The sequence below is a fragment of the Salmo salar genome, chromosome ssa01 (genome assembly GCF_905237065.1).
Source record: "Salmo salar chromosome ssa01, Ssal_v3.1, whole genome shotgun sequence".
In the NCBI taxonomy this organism is placed as follows: domain Eukaryota; kingdom Metazoa; phylum Chordata; class Actinopteri; order Salmoniformes; family Salmonidae; genus Salmo; species Salmo salar.
The window spans coordinates 151,376,525-151,399,030 of record NC_059442.1 but is presented as its reverse complement, the minus strand read 5'-3'; the positions used below and the strand labels follow the sequence as shown (position 1 = coordinate 151,399,030).

Below are 22,506 nucleotides of genomic sequence, written 5' to 3'. Positions count from 1 at the left end.
CATGTCAGTGAGCATTTCTCCTTTACAAGATAATCATCCACCTGACAGGTGTGGCATATCAAGAAGCTGATTAAATGGCATGATCATTACACAGGAGACGTGGTCTTTTGTCACCAGCACAAGATCCCCAAGTTGAGGGAGTGTTCAATTGACACACTGACTGCAGGAATGTCCAGAGCTGTTAATGTGGTTGGTACTCTTAGTTCACAGGACTTCACCCTGCTAACTGTTCCAAATGTCTGAACTAAAATTGGTAATAAGGCTTATGTACTCTGTGCCATTGGCTTGGAAAGCCTTAAATAGTTTTTAACTGGAAGAAATTGTCCTGATTGTTTAATCTGAGGCTGATTCCTTGACCTGTTAACGTTCATTTTCTGTTTTTACTTGGTGCTGACTATCTCGGCCAGGATGTCCAACCGCAGACCACATGTAACCACACCAGCCCAGGACCTTCAACTGTGGGAGGGTGCTGAGGATTTCTTTCTGTAATAAAGGCCTTTCTGTGGGTGGTCAAAACAACAAATTCTGATTGGCAGGGCCTGGCTCACCAGTGGGTGGGCCTATGCCCAACCATGGCTGCACCCCTGCCCAGTCATGTGAAATCAATAGATTGGGAAATTAAGAATTTATTTAAAATCAGGAAAAGTGGGTTAACTGCCTTGTTCAGGGGCAGAACGACAGATTTCTACCTTATCAGCTCAGGGATTCGATCTTGCAGCCTTCTGGTTACTAGTCCAATGCTCTAACCACTAGGCTACCTGCCACCCGTACATTATGACGTGTAACTCAGCCAAATATAAAATTGTTGCGTTTGATTTTTGTTCAGTATGAATGGAATTGGTTCCTCACCATCTACAAACTATATTGTTAGTGGTTGATATCTAGGATGGTATTGCATGAAGTCTAGTTCACCCTGGCTGTGCTCTGCTTTATGCAGATTACATGGGTTCATTTTAGACTGTATAATCTGGTTCAACTACAGCTGAACTGTAGCCCTGATTGGGGGCGTAAACTCCAGCTGGGCTTAAGATACAGAGGAACAGATGGTACCGGAGGACATCTACTGTAGACGGACACCTCCCAAATCAACCACTAGCACTTAGTGGCCTGACAAATTATCTGAAATGTAACTGAGGACCGAGAGGGGACACAGGACTGATGCCTAGTCCCAAATCAACCACTATAATTACCTTGGTCCCTACCTCGTAACTGATGTTGAACTGTAGTATTCTGTAAAGTTCCTGTGAACAGATGGGTCTGCAGGGGACACAGCACACTGACACCATCCCAAATCAATCCCTTGACCCCCACCTCTAGTGTCAACAATTCCACTGGCCGCTGCCTTAATACCCATCTGGACTGTAAAGTTCTCAGCAAGGTTATGGCTGAGTTGGAGGACACAAGTGAGACATCACTGCAGTCTGACACCCCGGTCCCAAATCAACATCTGGACTCTATGCTTCCCTTGACCTCTACCTCATGCCTATAACACAACCATTAAGCAGCGTTTTATTTATTCTAGCGAACTGACTGCACTGGAGGACAGGTGAGACATCACAGGCTGGTGATCTGATTCTAGGGAATAAACCCTGTGACACTCTAGGACCAGTTGTCCCCTGCCTTAGAACTAGTGACAAACAAAGAAGACCCCAGTGTTAAATCTAAAACAGGATTTCCCTATCAAACATTCTGAACAGCAACTGTCTTCTCTAGTCGGGTGTGTATAGCTGGTGGAAGAACAGTTTCACAAGCATTTTCATTTGAATATTTTTATTAGTGTACAAACAGTGCTTCTAATCTAACTGATATTTTATCTTCAGTGGGCTCACATTTTTCCATGAACAGCACAATCCATACACAAGCATGTGTGTCTTAATTGACTCTTTGGCTTCAATGTGTTTATATCTTCAGCGCATCTTTACCTTAAGTGTGTAACTATCTTCATAGATTTTTTGACACGAGTTTGTAGATATCTTCTTTGGCTTGAGTGTGGCTCCTTGCAGCTTGCATAGGGGTCTCTGGGAGTTGCTTCAGTTTATTCTTTCTCACACACACACATGCAGGCTGGGGAGAGGACAGAGTAGAAGAGAGGAAGGCATTAGCATGCATCAGATGTTGTAGTCTTGACTGCCTTAGTGTGTGTGTCTCTCTCTATGCTACATCTCACCTCAGTCTCTCCTTTTAGTCAACCTCACTCTTCCTCATGCCCTCACTCTTCCTCATGTCCTCACTCTTCCTCAGGTATTTCTTCATGACAGAAGCAACGTCTCCCCCCTCGCTGCCCTCCGCATCCAGCCTTTCTCCCTGCGGCCCCCCACCTCCACTACGCCTGACCCCTCCTCCCTGGGAGCTCCCCCCAGACCCTGAGCTGGTGGAGCTGGAGTCGGAGCCCTTCCTGCTGCGTGTGGAGGGGGGCAGCTCCCCAAAGTGGACGCTGAGTGCCCTCCGACCCCCTCTGACTGAACTGGCCAGGCTGCTGGTGGACTGGGCCCTTCGGATGGCCGGCAGAATGTCAGAGGCCGCGTCGTCACGGTTACCATCGTTTATGAGGCGGCGGTTCTGGAACACCATGGGTTCCGACCCCAGACAGCCCTCCCCACCGCCCTCGCTGACGACGCTCTCCAGCAGCCTACGTCTCATTGGCTGGGGGGAGCGCTGGGGTGAGCGCAGGGATCTAATTGGTTCTTCACCGTCTTCCTCTGGGATGGAGATAGTGGGGGGGCGACGGCGGGGGGCAGTGGGGGAAGTGAGGGAGGAGAGGAGGGGGAGAGAGGGGAGGGAGGAGAGAGAATCGGAGGAGTTGTAGCGTTTGGCTCCGGAGTCCCTGGAAACTGCAGATGACGCCTGGGGTTCGCCTATGTTGCGCAGGCTGGCGGCGCGGGGCAGCAGTGGGGAGGGAGGTTTGAGGATGCTGCGGGGCTCCTGGAGGTCTTCGGGGCCCAGGGAGAGGGCTGAGGCTCTGCGGCGGAGGGTTGAGGCCCCAGTGGTCTGGTAGATAGGGAGAGAAATAGTACTGCCATCCCCCTCCCCGGACTCTGCTCCCCCTCGCCGCTTACGAAGCCCCTCTAACAGCTCGGAGAGGGCAGAGGAGGAGGAGGCCCGACCAAGATGTGAACTACCCCCATTACCAACCACACCCCCTGGTTCTAAACCATTCTCATCTGGGTCCACACAGGAGCTGGGTGAGAGGGAGAGAAAGGATAATCAAATATTGGAAATATAAAACAGTTTTAGGGCTCTATTGAATCAGATGTGCTCTAGCCAACATCCACATAGTGGTTGTTTTGGCGGTGTCGGATGTGAAACTGCGTTAGAGCTGTGAAATCCACAAGCGGCTCCTGGCATTATACCTAAAGTGGACATTGCCAATGACTGCACGAAGTCGCATTAACAGAAATCTCATGCAGCCTTATTTACAAGTTCTAACACTGGAATGTGAGATGTAATCTACACCTCAATTAAGATGATGGAAGTCCTCATTATTTAGTTTCATGGTCATTATTTCTGTATAACCTACACTTTCTCTTTCTGAACTTCTAACATGAGTGGGACGGACGTTGCTTTTTGACAATGATCAAGAGCAGCTGCTCACCGATTTGACACCACCAACGCAGTTACACCTCTGACACCGCCAAAACATCAGCTATGAGGGTCTCGGCTATCGCCGGTTAACGCTTGATCTGATTGAACGCTTGATAGGTCTTAGTATCTATGCAGTTGCTATTGAATTGACCTACTGAAGTTGAACTGTTCTGAATCAAACTGAACTGACAACTCACCGGAAGCTGTAAGTGCTCATGGTGTCGGTGACAGACTGGCGACCCGACTGGTTGCTGATGGTACTGCTGCCATAGGGAGAGCCCCGCCTGGCCCCCCCTCGGGGAACGCCCAGCCAATGACGGATGCCCTCTCCAACATCCTCTGTGCCCAGAGATTGAGAACCAACACTAGACACACTGTCGCTGAGGAAGAGCGGGAACACACACAGTGTCACTGAGCGACAGAGATCACACAAACACAATACCAAGAGACAGAACACACATGACTCCACACAGCCAGAGATGCAACACTTCTAAGCCATGGCCAGCTCACAGCAGTTCAGCCACAGTGTCCTCAGAGGACATTTCCTGTCCCTGTGTCCTCTCTCTCCTGCTGTGTGACTGCAGGTGGTGGCAGATCATATTGGAGACACAGTCAGAGGTATCAGACATTCACACTCAGGTCACATACTGGTACTGTATATAAACAAACTAACTATAACCTCTCCCATCTGACATCAGAGAGAGGAAGATGGAGGGAGCAAGAAGGAAAAAGTAATTGGTCAGGGAATAGAAGTTTAAGAGAACAGAGAGAGAAAGAGGGAGGAAGAAGTGATAGAGCAGGAAAGATTGAGAGAGGGATTGATACAATGAGAGAGAGAGAGAGAGAGAGAAGAACTGGCTTCTGTACTGCAATGCATGGGACTCCATGCCTTATGGAAGACACAAGAATATCACAGCTGGTGAACTCTCAGAACAGAGAAAAGATTATTGTGTCTCTTACAAAGGGCTGTGTGTCTGTGTACGTGTGTGTGTGTGGCTCTTACATAGGGCTGTGTGTCTGTGTAGGTGTCTCTTTGCTCCAGCTCTGTGGCTCTCAACCTTGTCCACCTACAGGGAGATGGAGCTACTGGGTGTCTGTAGACAGTAGCTGTCAGACTACAGCTCAGGCATTTAGCCATGCACTGTCTGTCTGTTCACATCATCAACAGCCCAGAGACCATATACAGTGCCTTGCGAAAGTATTCGGCCCCCTTGAACTTTTCGACCTTTTGCCACATTTCAGGCTTCAAACATAAAGATATAAAACTGTAATTTTTTGTGAAGAATCAACAACAAGTGGGACACAATCATGAAGTGGAACGAAATGTATTGGATATTTCAAACTTTTTTAACAAATAAAAAACTGAAAAATTGGGCGTGCAAAATTATTCAGCCCCCTTAAGTTAATACTTTGTAGCGCCACCTTTTGCTGCGATTACAGCTGTAAGTCGCTTGGGGTATGTCTCTATCAGTTTTGCACATCGAGAGACTGAAATTTTTGCCCATTCCTCCTTGCAAAACAGCTCGAGCTCAGTGAGGTTGGATGGAGAGCGTTTGTGAACAGCAGTTTTCAGTTCTTTCCACAGATTCTCGATTGGATTCAGGTCTGGACTTTGACTTGGCCATTCTAACACCTGGATATGTTTATTTGTGAACCATTCCATTGTAGATTTTGCTTTATGTTTTGGATCATTGTCTTGTTGGAAGACAAATCTCCGTCCCAGTCTCAGGTCTTTTGCAGACTCCATCAGGTTTTCTTCCAGAATGGTCCTGTATTTGGCTCCATCCATCTTCCCATCAATTTTAACCATCTTCCCTGCCCCTGCTAAAGAAAAGCAGGCCCAAACCATGATGCTGCCACCACCATGTTTGACAGTGGGGATGGTGTGTTCAGGGTGATGAGCTGTGTTGCTTTTACGCCAAACATAACGTTTTGCATTGTTGCCAAAAAGTTCGATTTTGGTTTCATCTGACTAGAGCACCTTCTTCCACATGTTTGGTGTGTCTCCCAGGTGGCCAGTGGCAAACTTTAAACGACACTTTTTATGGATATCTTTAAGAAATGGCTTTCTTCTTGCCACTCTTCCATAAAGGCCAGATTTGTGCAGTATACGACTGATCGTTGTCCTATGGACAGAGTCCCACCTCAGCTGTAGATCTCTGCAGTTCATCCAGAGTGATCATGGGCCTCTTGGCTGCATCTCTGATCAGTCTTCTCCTTGTATGAGCTGAAAGTTTAGAGGGACGGCCGGGTCTTCGTAGATTTGCAGTGGTCTGATACTCCTTCCATTTCAATATTATCGCTTGCACAGTGCTCCTTGGGATGTTTAAAGCTTGGGAAATCTTTTTGTATCTAAATCCGGCTTTAAACTTCTCCACAACAGTATCTCGGACCTGCCTGGTGTGCTCCTTGTTCTTCATGATGCTCTCTGCGCTTTAAACGGATCTCTGAGACTATCACAGAGCAGGTGCATTTATACGGAGACTTGATTACACACAGGTGGATTCTATTTATCATCATTAGTCATTTAGGTCAACATTGGATCATTCAGAGATCCTCACTGAACTTCTGGAGAGAGTTTGCTGCACTGAAAGTAAAGGGGCTGAATAATTTAGCACGCCCAATTTTTCAGTTTTTTATTTGTTAAAAATGTTTGAAATATCCAATAAATTTCGTTCCACTTCATGATTGTGTCCCACTTGTTGTTGATTCTTCACAAAAAAATTACAGTTTTATATCTTTATGTTTGAAGCCTGAAATGTGGAAAAAGGTCGAAAAGTTCAAGGGGGCCGAATACTTTCGCAAGGCACTGTATATATCAGATATCAGACTGGTCTAATAACTGAAACAGCCCAAGACTCAGCACTCTAGATTCAAGCCAACGCAGGCCAGAGTACAGAGTACGCAAACACACACGCGCGTGGATAGACATCTGCACGCACGCACACATGCTGGGACCCAGGGTTCTTACAGGTCTCTCTTCTTAGCAAAGGATTCCACAGCCGTCGCAACACTGGAATCAGGAAGAAGGGTGAAAGGTCAGGGGTGTGGGTTCAGAGCAGTGATGATGTAACTTCCTTCTGGACACAACTGTGCCTGTCATCCCATTGATTTAACCCTCCCCATACCACTCTCACACATCAAACACAGTAACACACTCATACCTCTCTTATACATCAAACACAGTAACACACTCATACCTCTCTTACACATCAAACACAGTAACACACACACTCATACCTCTCTTACACGTCAAATACAGTAACACACTCATACCTCTCCTACACATCAAACACAGTAACACACTCATACCTCTCTTATACATCAAACACAGTAACACACTCATACCTCTCTTACACATCAAACACAGTAACACACTCATACCTCTCTTACACATCAAACACAGTAACACACACACTCATACCTCTCTTACACGTCAAATACAGTAACACACTCATACCTCTCCTACACATCAAACACAGTAACACACTCATATCACTCTTACATTTCAAACACAGTAACACACTCATACCTCTCTTACACGTCAAACACAGTAACACACTCATACCTCTCTTACACGTCAAACACAGTAACACACTCATACCTCTCTTACACATCAAACACAGTAACACACTCATATCACTCTTACATTTCAAACACAGTAACACACTCATATCACTCTTACATTTCAAACACAGTAACACACTCATACCTCTCTTACACGTCAAACACAGTAACACACTCATACCTCTCTTACACGTCAAACACAGTAACACACTCATACCTCTCTTACACATCAAACACAGTAACACACTCATATCACTCTTACATTTCAAACACAGTAACACACTCATACCTCTCTTACACGTCAAACACAGTAACACACTCATACCTCTCTTACACGTCAAACACAGTAACACACTCATACCTCTCTTACACATCAAACACACTAACACACTCATACCTCTCTTACACATCAAACACAGTAACACACTCATACCTCTCTTACACGTCAAACACAGTAACACACTCATACCTCTCTTACACGTCAAACACAGTAACACACTCATACCTCTCTTACACGTCAAACACAGTAACACACTCATACCTCTCTTACACGTCAAACACAGTAACACACTCATACCTCTCTTACACATCAAACACAGTAACACACTCATACCTCTCTTACACGTCAAACACAGTAACACACTCATACCTCTCTTACACGTCAAACACAGTAACACACTCATATCACTCTTACACGTCAAACACAGTAACACACTCATACCTCTCTTACACGTCAAACACAGTAACACACTCATACCTCTCTTATACATCAAACACAGTAACACACTCATACCTCTCTTACACATCAAACACAGTAACACACTCATACCTCTCATCATCACTTTCGTCACTAGACTCCAACTCCTCCAGGGCGGCTTGCAGATCAACGATACGATGGATGGATGTCTCCAGATCAGCTTGTAATGTCTGTCTGATCGCACTCAGCTCTGTCACTTGCATCTCCTGAGAACAGAGAGAGAGAGATAGAAAGTGAGGGGGAGAGGGGGGGAAAGAGGGAAGGAGAGAAAAAGGGAGACGTGTCCATAGGAGAGGTGACAGAGAATGGAGTGGCCGCACAGAGGAACTCCAAAGACGTGTGCGCCACAGGCCAACTGTGCGTTTATCCATCCTATTCAATACCTGCCAACTGTACGTTTATCCATGTTATTCAATACAGGCCAACTGTACGTTTATCCATCGTATTCAATACCTGCCAACTGTACATTTATCCATCCTATTCAATACCTGCCAACTGTACATTTATCCATCCTATCCAATACCTGCCAACTGTACATTTATCCATGTTATTCAATACAGGCCAACTGTACATTTATCCATCCTATTCAATACCTGCCAACTGTACGTTTATCCTTTCTATTCAATACAGGCCAACTGTACGTTTATCCATGCTATTCAATACAGGCCAACTGTACGTTTATCCTTTCTTTTCAATACAGGCCAACTGTACGTTTATCCATCCTATTCAATACAGGCCAACTGTACGTTTATCCATCCTATTCAATACAGGCCAACTGTACGTTTATCCTTTCTATTCAATACAGGCCAACTGTACATTTATCCATGTTATTCAATACCTGCCAACTGTACGTTTATCCATGCTATTCAATACCTGCCAACTGTACATTTATCCTTCCTATTCAATACAGGCCAACTGTACGTTTATCCTTTCTATTCAATACAGGCCAACTGTACGTTTATCCTTTCTATTCAATACCTGCCAACTGTACGTTTATCCATGTTATTCAATACAGGCCAACTGTACATTTATCCATGCTATTCAATACAGGCCAACTGTACGTTTATCCTTTCTATTCAATACAGGCCAACTGTACATTTATCCATCCTATTCAATCCCTGCCAACTGTACGTTTATCCATCCTATTCAATACAGGCCAACTGTACGTTTATCCATGTTATTCAATACAGGCCAACTGTACATTTATCCATCCTATTCAATACCTGCCAACTGTACGTTTATCCATCCTATTCAATACCGGCCAACTGTACGTTTATCCATGTTATTCAATACAGGCCAACTGTACATTTATACATGCTATTCAATACAGGCCAACTGTACGTTTATCCTTTCTATTCAATACAGGCCAACTGTACATTTATCCATCCTATTCAATACCTGCCAACTGTACGTTTATCCATCTTATTCAATACAGGCCAACTGTACGTTTATCCATGTTATTCAATACAGGCCAACTGTACATTTATCCATCCTATTCAATACCTGCCAACTGTACGTTTATCCATCCTATTCAATACAGGCCAACTGTACGTTTATCCATGCTATTCAATACAGGCCAACTGTACATTTATCCATGCTATTCAATACCTGCCAACTGTACGTTTATCCATCTTATCCAATACAGGCCAACTGTACATTTATCCATGCTATTCAATACCTGCCAACTGTACATTTATCCATCCTATTCAATACAGGCCAACTGTACGTTTATCCATCCTATTCAATACAGGCCAACTGTACATTTATCCATCCTATTCAATACAGGCCAACTGTACATTTATCCTTTCTATTCAATACAGGCCAACTGTACATTTATCCTTTCTATTCAATACAGGCCAACTGTACATTTATCCATGTTATTCAATACAGGCCAGCTGTACATTTATCCATGTTATTCAATACCTGCCAACTGTACATTTGTCCATGCTATTCAATACAGGCCAACTGTACGTTTATCCATGTTATTCAATACAGGCCAACTGTACATTTATCCATGCTATTCAATACAGGCCAACTGTACGTTTATCCATGTTATTCAATACAGGCCAACTGTACATTTATCCATCCTATTCAATACCTGCCAACTGTACGTTTATCCATCCTATTCAATACAGGCCAACTGTACGTTTATCCATGTTATTCAATACAGGCCAACTGTACATTTATCCATCCTATTCAATACCTGCCAACTGTACGTTTATCCATCTTATTCAATACAGGCCAACTGTACATTTATCCATGCTATTCAATACAGGCCAACTGTACATTTATCCATGCTATTCAATACCTGCCAACTGTACGTTTATCCATGTTATTCAATACAGGCCAACTGTACATTTATCCATCCTATTCAATACCTGCCAAATGTACATTTATCCATGTTATTCAATACCTGCCAACTGTACATTTATCCATCCTATTCAATACAGGCCAACTGTACGTTTATCCATCCTATTCAATACAGGCCAACTGTACATTTATCCATCCTATTCAATACAGGCCAACTGTACATTTATCCTTTCTATTCAATACAGGCCAACTGTACATTTATCCTTTCTATTCAATACAGGCCAACTGTACATTTATCCATGCTATTCAATACAGGCCAACTGTACATTTATCCATGTTATTCAATACAGGCCAACTGTACGTTTATCCATCCTATCCAATACCTGCCAACTGTACGTTTATCCATCCTATCCAATACAGGCCAACTGTACATTTATCCATGTTATTCAATACAGGCCAACTGTACATTTATCCATGTTATTCAATACAGGCCAACTGTACATTTATCCATCCTATTCAATACAGGCCAACTGTACATTTATCCTTTCTATTCAATACAGGCCAACTGTACATTTATCCTTTCTATTCAATACAGGCCAATTGTACGTTTATCCATGTTATTCAATACAGGCCAACTGTACATTTATCCATGCTATTCAATACAGGCCAACTGTACAATTATCCATGTTATTCAATACCTGCCAACTGTACATTTATCCATCCTATCCAATACCTGCCAACTGTACGTTTATCCATCCTATTCAATACAGGCCAACTGTACATTTATCCATCCTATCCAATACCTGCCAACTGTACGTTTATCCATCCTATTCAATACAGGCCAACTGTACATTTATCCATGTTATTCAATACAGGCCAACTGTACATTTATCCGTGTTATTCAATACCTGCCAACTGTACATTTATCCATCCTATCCAATACCTGACAACTGTACGTTTATCCATCCTATTCAATACCTGCCAACTGTACATTTATCCATGTTATTCAATACCTGCCAACTGTACGTTTATCCATCCTATTCAATACAGGCCAACTGTACGTTTATCCATGTTATTCAATACAGGCCAACTCTACGTTAAACCATGTTATTCAATACAGGCCAACTGTACATTTATCCATCCTATTCAATACCTGCCAACTGTACATTTATCCTTTCTATTCAATACAGGCCAACTGTACATTTATCCATGTTATTCAATACAGGCCACCTGTACGTTTATCCTTTCTATTCAATACAGGCCAACTGTACATTTATCCTTTCTATTCAATACATGCCAACTGTACATTTATCCATGCTATTCAATACAGGCCAACTGTACATTTATCCTTTCTATTCAATACAGGCCAACTGTACATTTATCCTTTCTATTCAATACAGGCCAACTGTACATTTATCCTTTCTATTCAATACCTGCCAACTGTACATTTATCCATGCTATTCAATACAGGCCAACTGTATGTTTATCCATGTTATTCAATACAGGCCAACTGTACGTTTATCCATGTTATTCAATACAGGCCAACTGTACATTTATCCATGCTATTCAATACCTGCCAACTGTACGTTTATCCATGTTATTCAATACAGGCCAACTGTACGTTTATCCATGTTATTCAATACAGGCCAACTGTACGTTTATCCATGTTATTCAATACAGGCCAACTGTACATTTATCCATGTTATTCAATACAGGCCAACTGTACGTTTATCCATGTTATTCAATACAGGCCAACTGTACATTTATCCATGTTATTCAATACAGGCCAACTGTACGTTTATCCATCCTATTCAATACCTGCCAACTGTACGTTTATCCATCCTATTCAATACAGGCCAACTGTACGTTTATCCATGTTATTCAATACAGGCCAACTGTACGTTTATCCATCCTATTCAATACAGGCCAATTGTACGTTTATCCATCCTATTCAATACCTGCCAACTGTGCGTTTATCCATCCTATTCAATACCTGCCAACTGTGCGTTTATCCATCCTATTCAATACAGGCCAACTGTACATTTATCCATCCTATTCAATACCTGCCAACTGTACATTTATCCATGTTATTCAATACAGGCCAACTGTACGTTTATCCATCCTATTCAATACCTGCCAACTGTACGTTTATCCATGCTATTCAATACAGGCCAACTGTACGTTTATCCTTTCTATTCAATACAGGCCAACTGTACGTTTATCCATCCTATTCAATACTTGCCAACTGTACGTTTATCCTTTCTATTCAATACAGGCCAACTGTACGTTTATCCATCCTATTCAATACCTGCCAACTGTACATTTATCCATCCTATTCAATACCTGCCAACTGTACATTTATCCATGTTATTCAATACAGGCCAACTGTACGTTTATCCATCCTATTCAGTACAGGCCAACTGTACGTTTATCCATCCTATTGAATACCTGCCAACTGTACGTTTATCCATGCTATTCAATACAGGCCAACTGTACGTTTATCCTTTCTATTCAATACCTTCCAACTGTACTTTTATCCATGTTATTCAATACAGGCCAACTGTACATTTATCCATGTTATTCAATACAGGCCAACTGTACATTTATCCATCCTATCCAATACCTGCCAACTGTACGTTTATCCATCCTATCCAATACAGGCCAACTGTACATTTATCCATGTTATTCAATACCGGCCAACTGTACGTTTATCCATTCTATTCAATACCTTCCAACTGTACTTTTATCCATGCTATTCAATACCGGCCAACTGTACATTTATCCATGCTATTCAATACAGGCCAACTGTACGTTTATCCATCCTATTCAATACCTGCCAACTGTACATTTATCCATGTTATTCAATACAGGCCAACTCTACGTTTATCCATGTTATTCAATACAGGCCAACTGTACATTTATCCATGCTATTCAATACCTGCCAACTGTACATTTATCCATCCTATCCAATACAGGCCAACTGTACATTTATCCTTCCTATTCAATACCTGCCAACTGTACATTTATCCATCCTATCCAATACCTGCCAACTGTACGTTTATCCATCCTATTCAATACCTGCCAACTGTACATTTATCCATGCTATTCAATACAGGCCAACTGTACGTTTATCCATCCTATTCAATACCTGCCAACTGTACATTTATCCATGCTATTCAATACAGGCCAACTGTACGTTTATCCATGTTATTCAATACAGGCCAACTGTACATTTATCCATGTTATTCAATACAGGCCAACTGTACATTTATCCATCCTATTCAATACAGGCCAACTGTACGTTTATCCATGTTATTCAATACAGGCCAACTGTACATTTATCCATGTTATTCAATACCGGCCAACTGTACATTTATCCATGCTATTCAATACAGGCCAACTGTACATTTATCCATCCTATTCAATACAGGCCAACTGTACATTTATCCATGCTATCCAATACCTGCCAACTGTACATTTATCCATGTTATTCAATACAGGCCAACTGTACATTTATCCTTTCTATTCAATACAGGCCAACTGTACATTTATCCATGCTATTCAATACAGGCCAACTGTACATTTATCCTTTCTATTCAATACAGGCCAACTGTACATTTATCCATGCTATTCAATACAGGCCAACTGTACATTTATCCTTTCTATTCAATACAGGCCAACTGTACATTTATCCTTTCTACTCAATACAGGCCAACTGTATGTTTATACTTGCTATTCAATACAGGCCAACTGTACATTTCTCCATGCTATTCAATACAGGCCAACTGTACGTTTTTTCATGTTATTCAATACAGGCCAACTGTACATTTATCCATGTTATTCAATACCTGCCAACTGTACATTTATCCATGCTATTCAATACAGGCCAACTGTACATTTATCCATGTTATTCAATACAGGCCAACTGTACATTTATCCTTTCTATTCAATACAGGCCAACTGTACATTTATCCTTTCTATTCAATACAGGCCAACTGTACATTTATCCTTTCTATTCAATACAGGCCAACTGTACATTTATCCTTTCTACTCAATACAGGCCAACTGTATGTTTATACTTGCTATTCAATACAGGCCAACTGTACATTTCTCCATGCTATTCAATACAGGCCAACTGTACATTTATCCTTTCAATTCAATACAGGCCAACTGTACATTTATCCTTTCTATTCAATACAGGCCAACTGTACATTTATCCTTTCTATTCAATACAGGCCAACTGTACGTTTATCCTTTCTATTCAATACAGGACAACTGTATGTTTGTCCATGCTATTCAATACAGGCCAACTGTACGTTTATCCTTTCTATTCAATACAGGCCAACTGTACGTTTATCCATCCTATTCAATACAGGCCAACTGTACGTTTATCCATCCTATTCAATACAGGCCAACTGTACGTTTATCCTTTCTATTCAATACATGCCAACTGTACGTTTATCCATGTTATTCAATACAGGCCAACTGTACATTTTTCCATGTTATTCAATACAGGCCAACTGTACATTTATCCATCCTATCCAATACCTGCCAACTGTACGTTTATCCATCCTATTCAATACCTGCCAACTGTACATTTATCAATGCTATTCAATACAGGCCAACTGTACGTTTATCCATCCTATTCAATACCTGCCAACTGTACATTTATCCATGTTATTCAATACAGGCCAACTCTACGTTTATCCATGTTATTCAATACAGGCCAACTGTACGTTTATCCATCCTATTCAATACCTGCCAACTGTACATTTATCCATCCTATTCAATACAGGCCAACTGTACGTTTATCCATGTTATTCAATACAGGCCAACTGTACATTTATCCATGTTATTCAATACCTGCCAACTGTACATTTATCCATGCTATTCAATACAGGCCAACTGTACATTTATCCATGTTATTCAATACAGGCCAACTGTACATTTATCCATCCTATCCAATACCTGCCAACTGTACATTTATCCATGTTATTCAATACAGGCCAACTGTACATTTATCCTTTCTATTCAATACAGGCCAACTGTACATTTATCCATGCTATTCAATACAGGCCAACTGTACATTTATCCATGCTATTCAATACAGGCCAACTGTACATTTATCCATGCTATTCAATACAGGCCAACTGTACATTTATCCTTTCTATTCAATACAGGCCAACTGTACATTTATCCTTTCTACTCAATACAGGCCAACTGTATGTTTATACTTGCTATTCAATACAGGCCAACTGTACGTTTATCCATGTTATTCAATACAGGCCAACTGTACATTTATCCATGTTATTCAATACCTGCCAACTGTACATTTATCCATGCTATTCAATACAGGCCAACTGTACATTTATCCATGTTATTCAATACAGGCCAACTGTACATTTATCCATCCTATCCAATACATGCCAACTGTACATTTATCCATGTTATTCAATACAGGCCAACTGTACATTTATCCATTCTATTCAATACAGGCCAACTGTACATTTATCCATGCTATTCAATACAGGCCAACTGTACATTTATCCTTTCTATTCAATACAGGCCAACTGTACATTTATCCTTTCTACTCAATACAGGCCAACTGTATGTTTATACTTGCTATTCAATACAGGCCAACTGTACATTTCTCCATGCTATTCAATACAGGCCAACTGTACATTTATCCTTTCAATTCAATACAGGCCAACTGTACATTTATCCTTTCTATTCAATACAGGCCAACTGTACATTTATCCTTTCTATTCAATACAGGCCAACTGTACGTTTATCCTTTCTATTCAATACAGGCCAACTGTATGTTTATCCATGCTATTCAATACAGGCCAACTGTACGTTTATCCTTTCTATTCAATACAGGCCAACTGTACGTTTATCCATGCTATTCAATACAGGCCAACTGTACGTTTATCCTTTCTATTCAATACAGGCCAACTGTATGTTTATCCATGCTATTCAATACAGGCCAACTGTACATTTATCCTTTCTATTCAATACAGGCCAACTGTACGTTTATCCATCCTATTCAATACCTGCCAACTGTACGTTTATCCATGCTATTCAATACAGGCCAACTGTACGTTTATCCATGTTATTCAATACCTAGGCCAACTGTACGTTTATCCATCCTATTCAATACCTGCCAACTGTACGTTTATCCATGTTATTCAATACAGGCCAACTGTACGTTTATCCATGTTATTCAATACAGGCCAACTGTACGTTTATCCATCCTATTCAATACCTGCCAACTGTATGTTTATCCATGCTATTCTATACAGGCCAACTGTATGTTTATCCATGTTATTCAATACAGGCCAACTTTACGTTTATCCATGTTATTCAATACAGGCCAACTGTTCGTTTATCCTTGCTATTCAATACAGGCCAACTTTACGTTTATCCATGTTATTCAATACAGGCCAACTGTGCTATTCAATACAGGCCAACTGTACGTTTATCCATGCTATTCAATACAGGCCAACTGTACATTTATCCATCCTATTCAATACCGGCCAACTGTACGTTTATCCTTTCTATTCAATACAGGCCAACTGTACATTTATCCTTTCTATTCAATACAGGCCAACTGTACGTTTATCCTTGCTATTCAATACAGGCCAACTGTACGTTTATCCATTCTATTCAATACAGGCCAACTGTACGTTTATCCATCCTATTCAATACCGGCCAACTGTGCTATTCAATACAGGCCAACTGTACGTTTATCCATGTTATTCAATACAGGCCAACTGTGCTATTCAATACAGGCCAACTGTACGTTTATCCATGCTATTCAATACAGGCCAACTGTACGTTTATCCATCCTATTCAATACCTGCCAACTGTACATTTATCCTTTCTATTCAATACAGGCCAACTGTACGTTTATCCATTTCTATTCAATACAGGCCAGCTGTACATTTATCCATGTTATTCAATACAGGCCAACTGTACATTTATCCATCCTATTCAATACCTGCCAACTGTACGTTTATCCATGCTATTCAATACCGGCCAACTGTACATTTATCCATGTTATTCAATACAGGCCAACTGTACGTTTATCCATGTTATTCAATACAGGCCAACTGTACGTTTATCCATCCTATTCAATACCTGCCAACTGTACATTTATCCATCCTATTCAATACAGGCCAACTGTACGTTTATCCATCCTATTCAATACAGGCCAACTGTACATTTATCCATGCTATTCAATACAGGCCAACTGTACGTTTATCCATCCTATTCAATACCTGCCAACTGTACATTTATCCATGTTATTCAATACAGGCCAACTGTACGTTTATCCATCCTATTCAATACCTGCCAACTGTACATTTATCCATGTTATTCAATACAGGCCAACTGTACGTTTATCCATGTTATTCAATACCTGCCAACTGTACATTTATCCATGTTATTCAATACAGGCCAACTGTACGTTTATCCATGTTATTCAATACAGGCCAACTGTACATTTATCCATGTTATTCAATACCGGCCAACTGTACATTTATCCATGTTATTCAATACCTGCCAACTGTACATTTATCCATCCTATTCAATACAGCCCAACTGTACTTTTATCCATGCTATTCAATACAGGCCAACTGTACGTTTATCCATGCTATTCAATACAGGCCAACTCTACGTTTATCCATGTTATTCAATACCTGCCAACTGTACATTTATCCATGTTATTCAATACAGGCCAACTGTACGTTTATCCATGTTATTCAATACAGGCCAACTGTACGTTTATCCTTTCTATTCAATACAGGCCAACTGTACGTTTATCCATGTTATTCAATACCTGCCAACTGTACATTTATCCATGTTATTCAATACAGGCCAACTGTACGTTTATCCATGTTATTCAATACAGGCCAACTGTACGTTTATCCATGTTATTCAATACCTGCCAACTGTACATTTATCCATGTTATTCAATACAGGCCAACTGTACATTTATCCATGTTATTCAATACAGGCCAACTGTACATTTATCCATGCTATTCAATACAGGCCAACTCTACATTTATCCATGTTATTCAATACAGGCCAACTCTACGTTTATCCATGTTATTCAATACAGGCCAACTGTCCGTTTATCCATGTTATTCAATACAGGCCAACTGTACGTTTTTCCATGCTATTCAATACAGGCCAGAATGGATGGAGTCTTATAATCATGCCCAGTCTATTCCTTATTGCATCATCCATCTTATATTGTTGCACTGACCAACACACACACACACACACACGTGGGTCCTTGGTCTTCCCGTAGAGTATGTGTGTGTGTGTGTGTGTGTGTGTGTGTGTGTGTGTGTGTGTGTATCTCGAGGAGCATTCTTCCATATTCATACAGAGACAGAAAGAAGAGAGTGATTTATCTATTATTTATTTTCCCTGTAATCTCCCTCTCTCTCTCACAACACACACCAAAGACATTGTTGCACACACACTAGCTCACTCACTCAAATGTATGACATACACACTAGTTCTCATATGGCATGAAGACACACAAACACACGCCCTCATTGGCTCTCCAGGTTATTGACTGTGGAGGGGTGGTTAGTGGTTGTCATAGAGACATGTGGAATGGGATGGGGTGAACGTGTGTATCCATAACCTTGAGAAGACAATGAGGATTAATCACAGCCAGCCAGAGAGAGAGAGAATGCAGGGGAGACAGTGGGTATCTCACTGAGAGCTGTGCCTGTCTGCGCTGTTGGTCGTTAGGTTGTTAAAGGGCATCTATCCATGTGTGTTTGTGTGTGTGTAGGCTATATATGTCTGTGTGGATACACTGATTGTACAGAACATTAGGAACTCTTTCCATGACATAGACTGACCATGTGACCAGGTGAATCCAGGTGAAAGCTATGATCCCGTATTGATGTCACCTGTTAAATTTACATTTACATTAAATCCACTTCAACCAGTGTAGAAGTGTGTATGTGTGCCATTCAGAGGGTGAAAGGGCAAGACAAAAGATGTAAGTGCCTTTGAACGGGGTATGGTAGTAGGTGGTAGGACACCCCGGTTTGAATGTGTCACGCTCAACAGTTTCCAGTGTGTATCAAGAATGGTCCACTACCCAAGGGACATCCAGACAACTTGACACAACTGTGGAGTCAACATGGGCCAGCATCCCTGTGGAACGCTTTCAACACCTAGTAGAGTTCATGCCCCAACAAATTGAGGCTGTTCTGAGGGTAAAAGGAGGGGGTATTCCGAATATTTGGTATACTCAATGTATGTATGTACAGTGCCTTCGGAAATTATTCACACCCCTTGACCTTTCCACATTTTGTTACATTACGTTACAGCCATAATGTCAAGGCAAAAACAGGTTTAGAATTTTTTGCTAATGTATTAAAAATAAAAACAGAAATACCTTATTTACATAAGTATTCAGACCCTTTGCTATGAGACTCGAAATAGAACTTCTGTGCATCCTGTTTCCATTGATCATCCTTGAGATGTTTCTACAACTTGATTGGAGTCCATCTGTTGTAAATTCAATTGATTGGACATGATTTGGAAAGGCACACACCTGTCTGTATAAAAGGTCCCAAAGTTGACAGAGCATGTCAGAGCAAAAACAAAGCCATGAGGTCGAAGGAATTGTAAGTAGAGCTTCGAGACAGGATTGTGTCGAGGCACAGATCTGGGGAAGGGTACCAAAAAATAACCTTCCAGAAGGACAACCATCTCTGCATCACTCCACCAATCAGGCCTTTATGGTAAAGTGGCCAGACGGAAGCCACTCCTCAGTAAAAGGCACATAACAGCCCACTTGGAGTTTGCCCAAAGGCACATAAAGACTCTCAGACCATGAGAAACAAGATTCTCTGGTCTGATGAAACCAAGATTAAACTCTTTGGCCTGAATACCAAGCGTCACATCTGGAGGAAATCTGGCACCATCCCTACAGTGAAGCATGGTGGTGGAAGCATCATGCTGTGGGGGTGTTTTTCACTGGCAAAGACTGGGAGACTAGTCAGGATTGAGGGAAAGATGAATGAAGCAAAATACAGAGAGATCCTTGATGAAAATCTGCTCCAGAGCTCTCAGGACCTCAGATTGGGGCGAAGGTTCACCTTCCAACAGGACAACATCCCTAAACACACAGCCAAGACAACACAGGAGTGGGTTCAGGACAAGTCTCTAAATATCCTTGAGTGGCCCAGCCAGAGCCCGGACTTGAACCTGATCGAACATCTCTGGAGAGACCTGGAAATAGCTGTGCAGCAATGCTCCCCTTCCAACCTGACAGAGCTTGAGAGGTACTGCAGAGAAGAATGGGAGAAACTCCCCAAATACAGGTGTGCCAAGCTTGTAGCGTCATACCCGAGAAGACTCGAGCCTGTAATTGCTGCCAAAGATGCTTCAACAAAGTACTGAGTAAAGGGTCTGAATACTTTTGTAAATGTCATATCTCAGTTTTTAATTTATTTTCTTCTAAAAACCTATTTTTGCTTGTCATTATGGGGTATTGTGTGTAGATTGAGGGGGGGGGGGAACTATTTAATCCTTTTTAAAATAAGGCTGTAACCTAACAAAATGTGGAAAAAGTCAAGGGGTCTGAATACTTTCCGAAGGCACTGTATATAGTGTGTATGAATGTGTATGTTACCAGCTCCATGCATCTGCGGCTGCTGTCCTGTTCTCTCTGAGACAGGTCTTCAACCTCGTGTCTCATGTCATGGAGGCGTTGCTGGTAGTACTGACTGTTCTCTCTCTCTCTGACCTCTGTCTGGGCACTCTGCTCCAGCTCCTCTCCCAGACGCACCACACTATCCCTCAGACGCAGCACCAACACCTACAGAGAGACAGAAGATATTTTTGTAAGACATTATTTAAACGTTATCTACTATTTCTAAATTTCAGCTTCGGCAATATGTACATTATGCCGATATTGCACCATTACATTTAATTGAATTGAGATAAAGAAAGAGATATGAGAGAGACAGAGAGAGACAGAAAGAGTGTGTAAAGATATGTCAACTAGATTGCCTACTGTCCATTTTAACATCCTCACCTCAAACCTCTTGACCTGTCCTCTCTGGAACTCCAGCTTGTTCTCCAGGTCACACACCCTGGCCTCTTGCATACTGACGATACTACGCCCCACGGTGGACGACTCTAGGAACTGCACCCTGGCCATACTGGTTGCGAGCTGGGGGGAGAAGCGGAAGAGAAAGGAGGAGGAGAGGAGGGGCGGAAGGACAAGAGGAATGTCAGAGTAGGTTATTCAGTGTCTTGTATCCACAGTAACAGCATGTGAAGTTCACCATCCCCCCACATTACTCAGCTGTCAGTCCTTACCTCTTCCTGGAGTGTGTGTCGCTGTTTCTTGACCTCCTCCAGTTCAGCCTGTAACTCTCTGATCTGAGAAATATCACTGGAGGACTGAGATAGAGAAAGGTAAAGTTTTAATGATCTTTAATTTGAAAACCACAACTGTCAGAGTCTTTGTACATGGTTTGGAAACCACTATGAGGCAGAGATACACACCTGTGCAATGAGGGCTTTGTGTTTCTTCATGAGTTCATTAAGGTCCTCCTGGTCCTCCTCTAGTCTCTTCAACAGATCTGACTTGTCATGTTGCAGCTGAGCTACCTGCTCATCCACCTACACATAAACACACTCACCTTTAAGCTACTCTCTCCACTAGACTGTTGTGCTCACAGTAGGATTGGAACACTTTGACGTGTAATGATACAGTAACAGTTTGTAGTGTTTAGTATGAGGCCTCCATCTATCTCACCAGACTCTTGTGTTTGCAGATGTTCTCTAGTTCTAGCTGAGCATTCTCCAGTTCCATGGACAGAGTCTTCTGAACACTCTCCACCTCCACTCTCCTTGCCTCACTCTCCTCCAACTAACAGAGAAAGAGATGGAGAGAGACAGAGAGAGCAATAGAGGGAGAGAGAGAGGGGGGATAAGTTGTAATTGTTAGTTTAAACACGCCTTGATCCACATTCATAGCATCATAGTATGTATGTGTGTGTGTGTTTGCATGTGTAGGTGTGTGTGTTTGCATGTGTAGGTGTGTGTGTGTTTGCATGTGTAGGTGTGTGTGTGGACCTGGCAGTGCAGACGCTCTATGTGTTCCTTGCTGCCAGGAGCCTGGCTGTGTCCAGGGTTGTCTATGGTAGACAGTAGTAGCTGGGCATCAACCAGCAGGGCATGGGTTCTCTTCAGATCTCTCCTCAGTCTCTTCTCCACATCAAAGTCCCTGTGGCCCACCTTGC

At 41.9% G+C, this 22,506-nt stretch overlaps 1 protein-coding gene across 4 annotated transcripts in view; it reads right to left on the bottom strand.

The window, feature by feature from the left end:
• Positions 1–1,753: 1,753 nt before the first annotated feature.
• LOC106568380 (unconventional myosin-XVIIIb) overlaps positions 1,754–22,506 on the bottom strand; it is a 60,298-nt gene continuing 39,545 nt past the window's right edge. For 3 of the 4 annotated variants that reach the window (XM_045692218.1, XM_045692221.1, XM_045692224.1), the window contains 11 exons: positions 22,340–22,501; positions 22,020–22,133; positions 21,767–21,883; positions 21,578–21,661; positions 21,291–21,428; positions 20,886–21,071; positions 7,979–8,112; positions 6,554–6,595; positions 3,780–3,962; positions 2,168–3,178; positions 1,754–2,064 (listed from right to left, as the gene is read on the bottom strand). In XM_045692218.1, coding sequence (XP_045548174.1) covers positions 2,182–3,178; positions 3,780–3,962; positions 6,554–6,595; positions 7,979–8,112; positions 20,886–21,071; positions 21,291–21,428; positions 21,578–21,661; positions 21,767–21,883; positions 22,020–22,133; positions 22,340–22,501 — 2,157 coding nt within the window. In that variant the 3' untranslated portion in view covers positions 1,754–2,064; positions 2,168–2,181. The remainder of the gene's footprint in view (positions 2,065–2,167; positions 3,179–3,779; positions 3,963–6,553; positions 6,596–7,978; positions 8,113–20,885; positions 21,072–21,290; positions 21,429–21,577; positions 21,662–21,766; positions 21,884–22,019; positions 22,134–22,339; positions 22,502–22,506) is intronic. The other variant, XM_045692220.1, reaches the window with a different exon arrangement.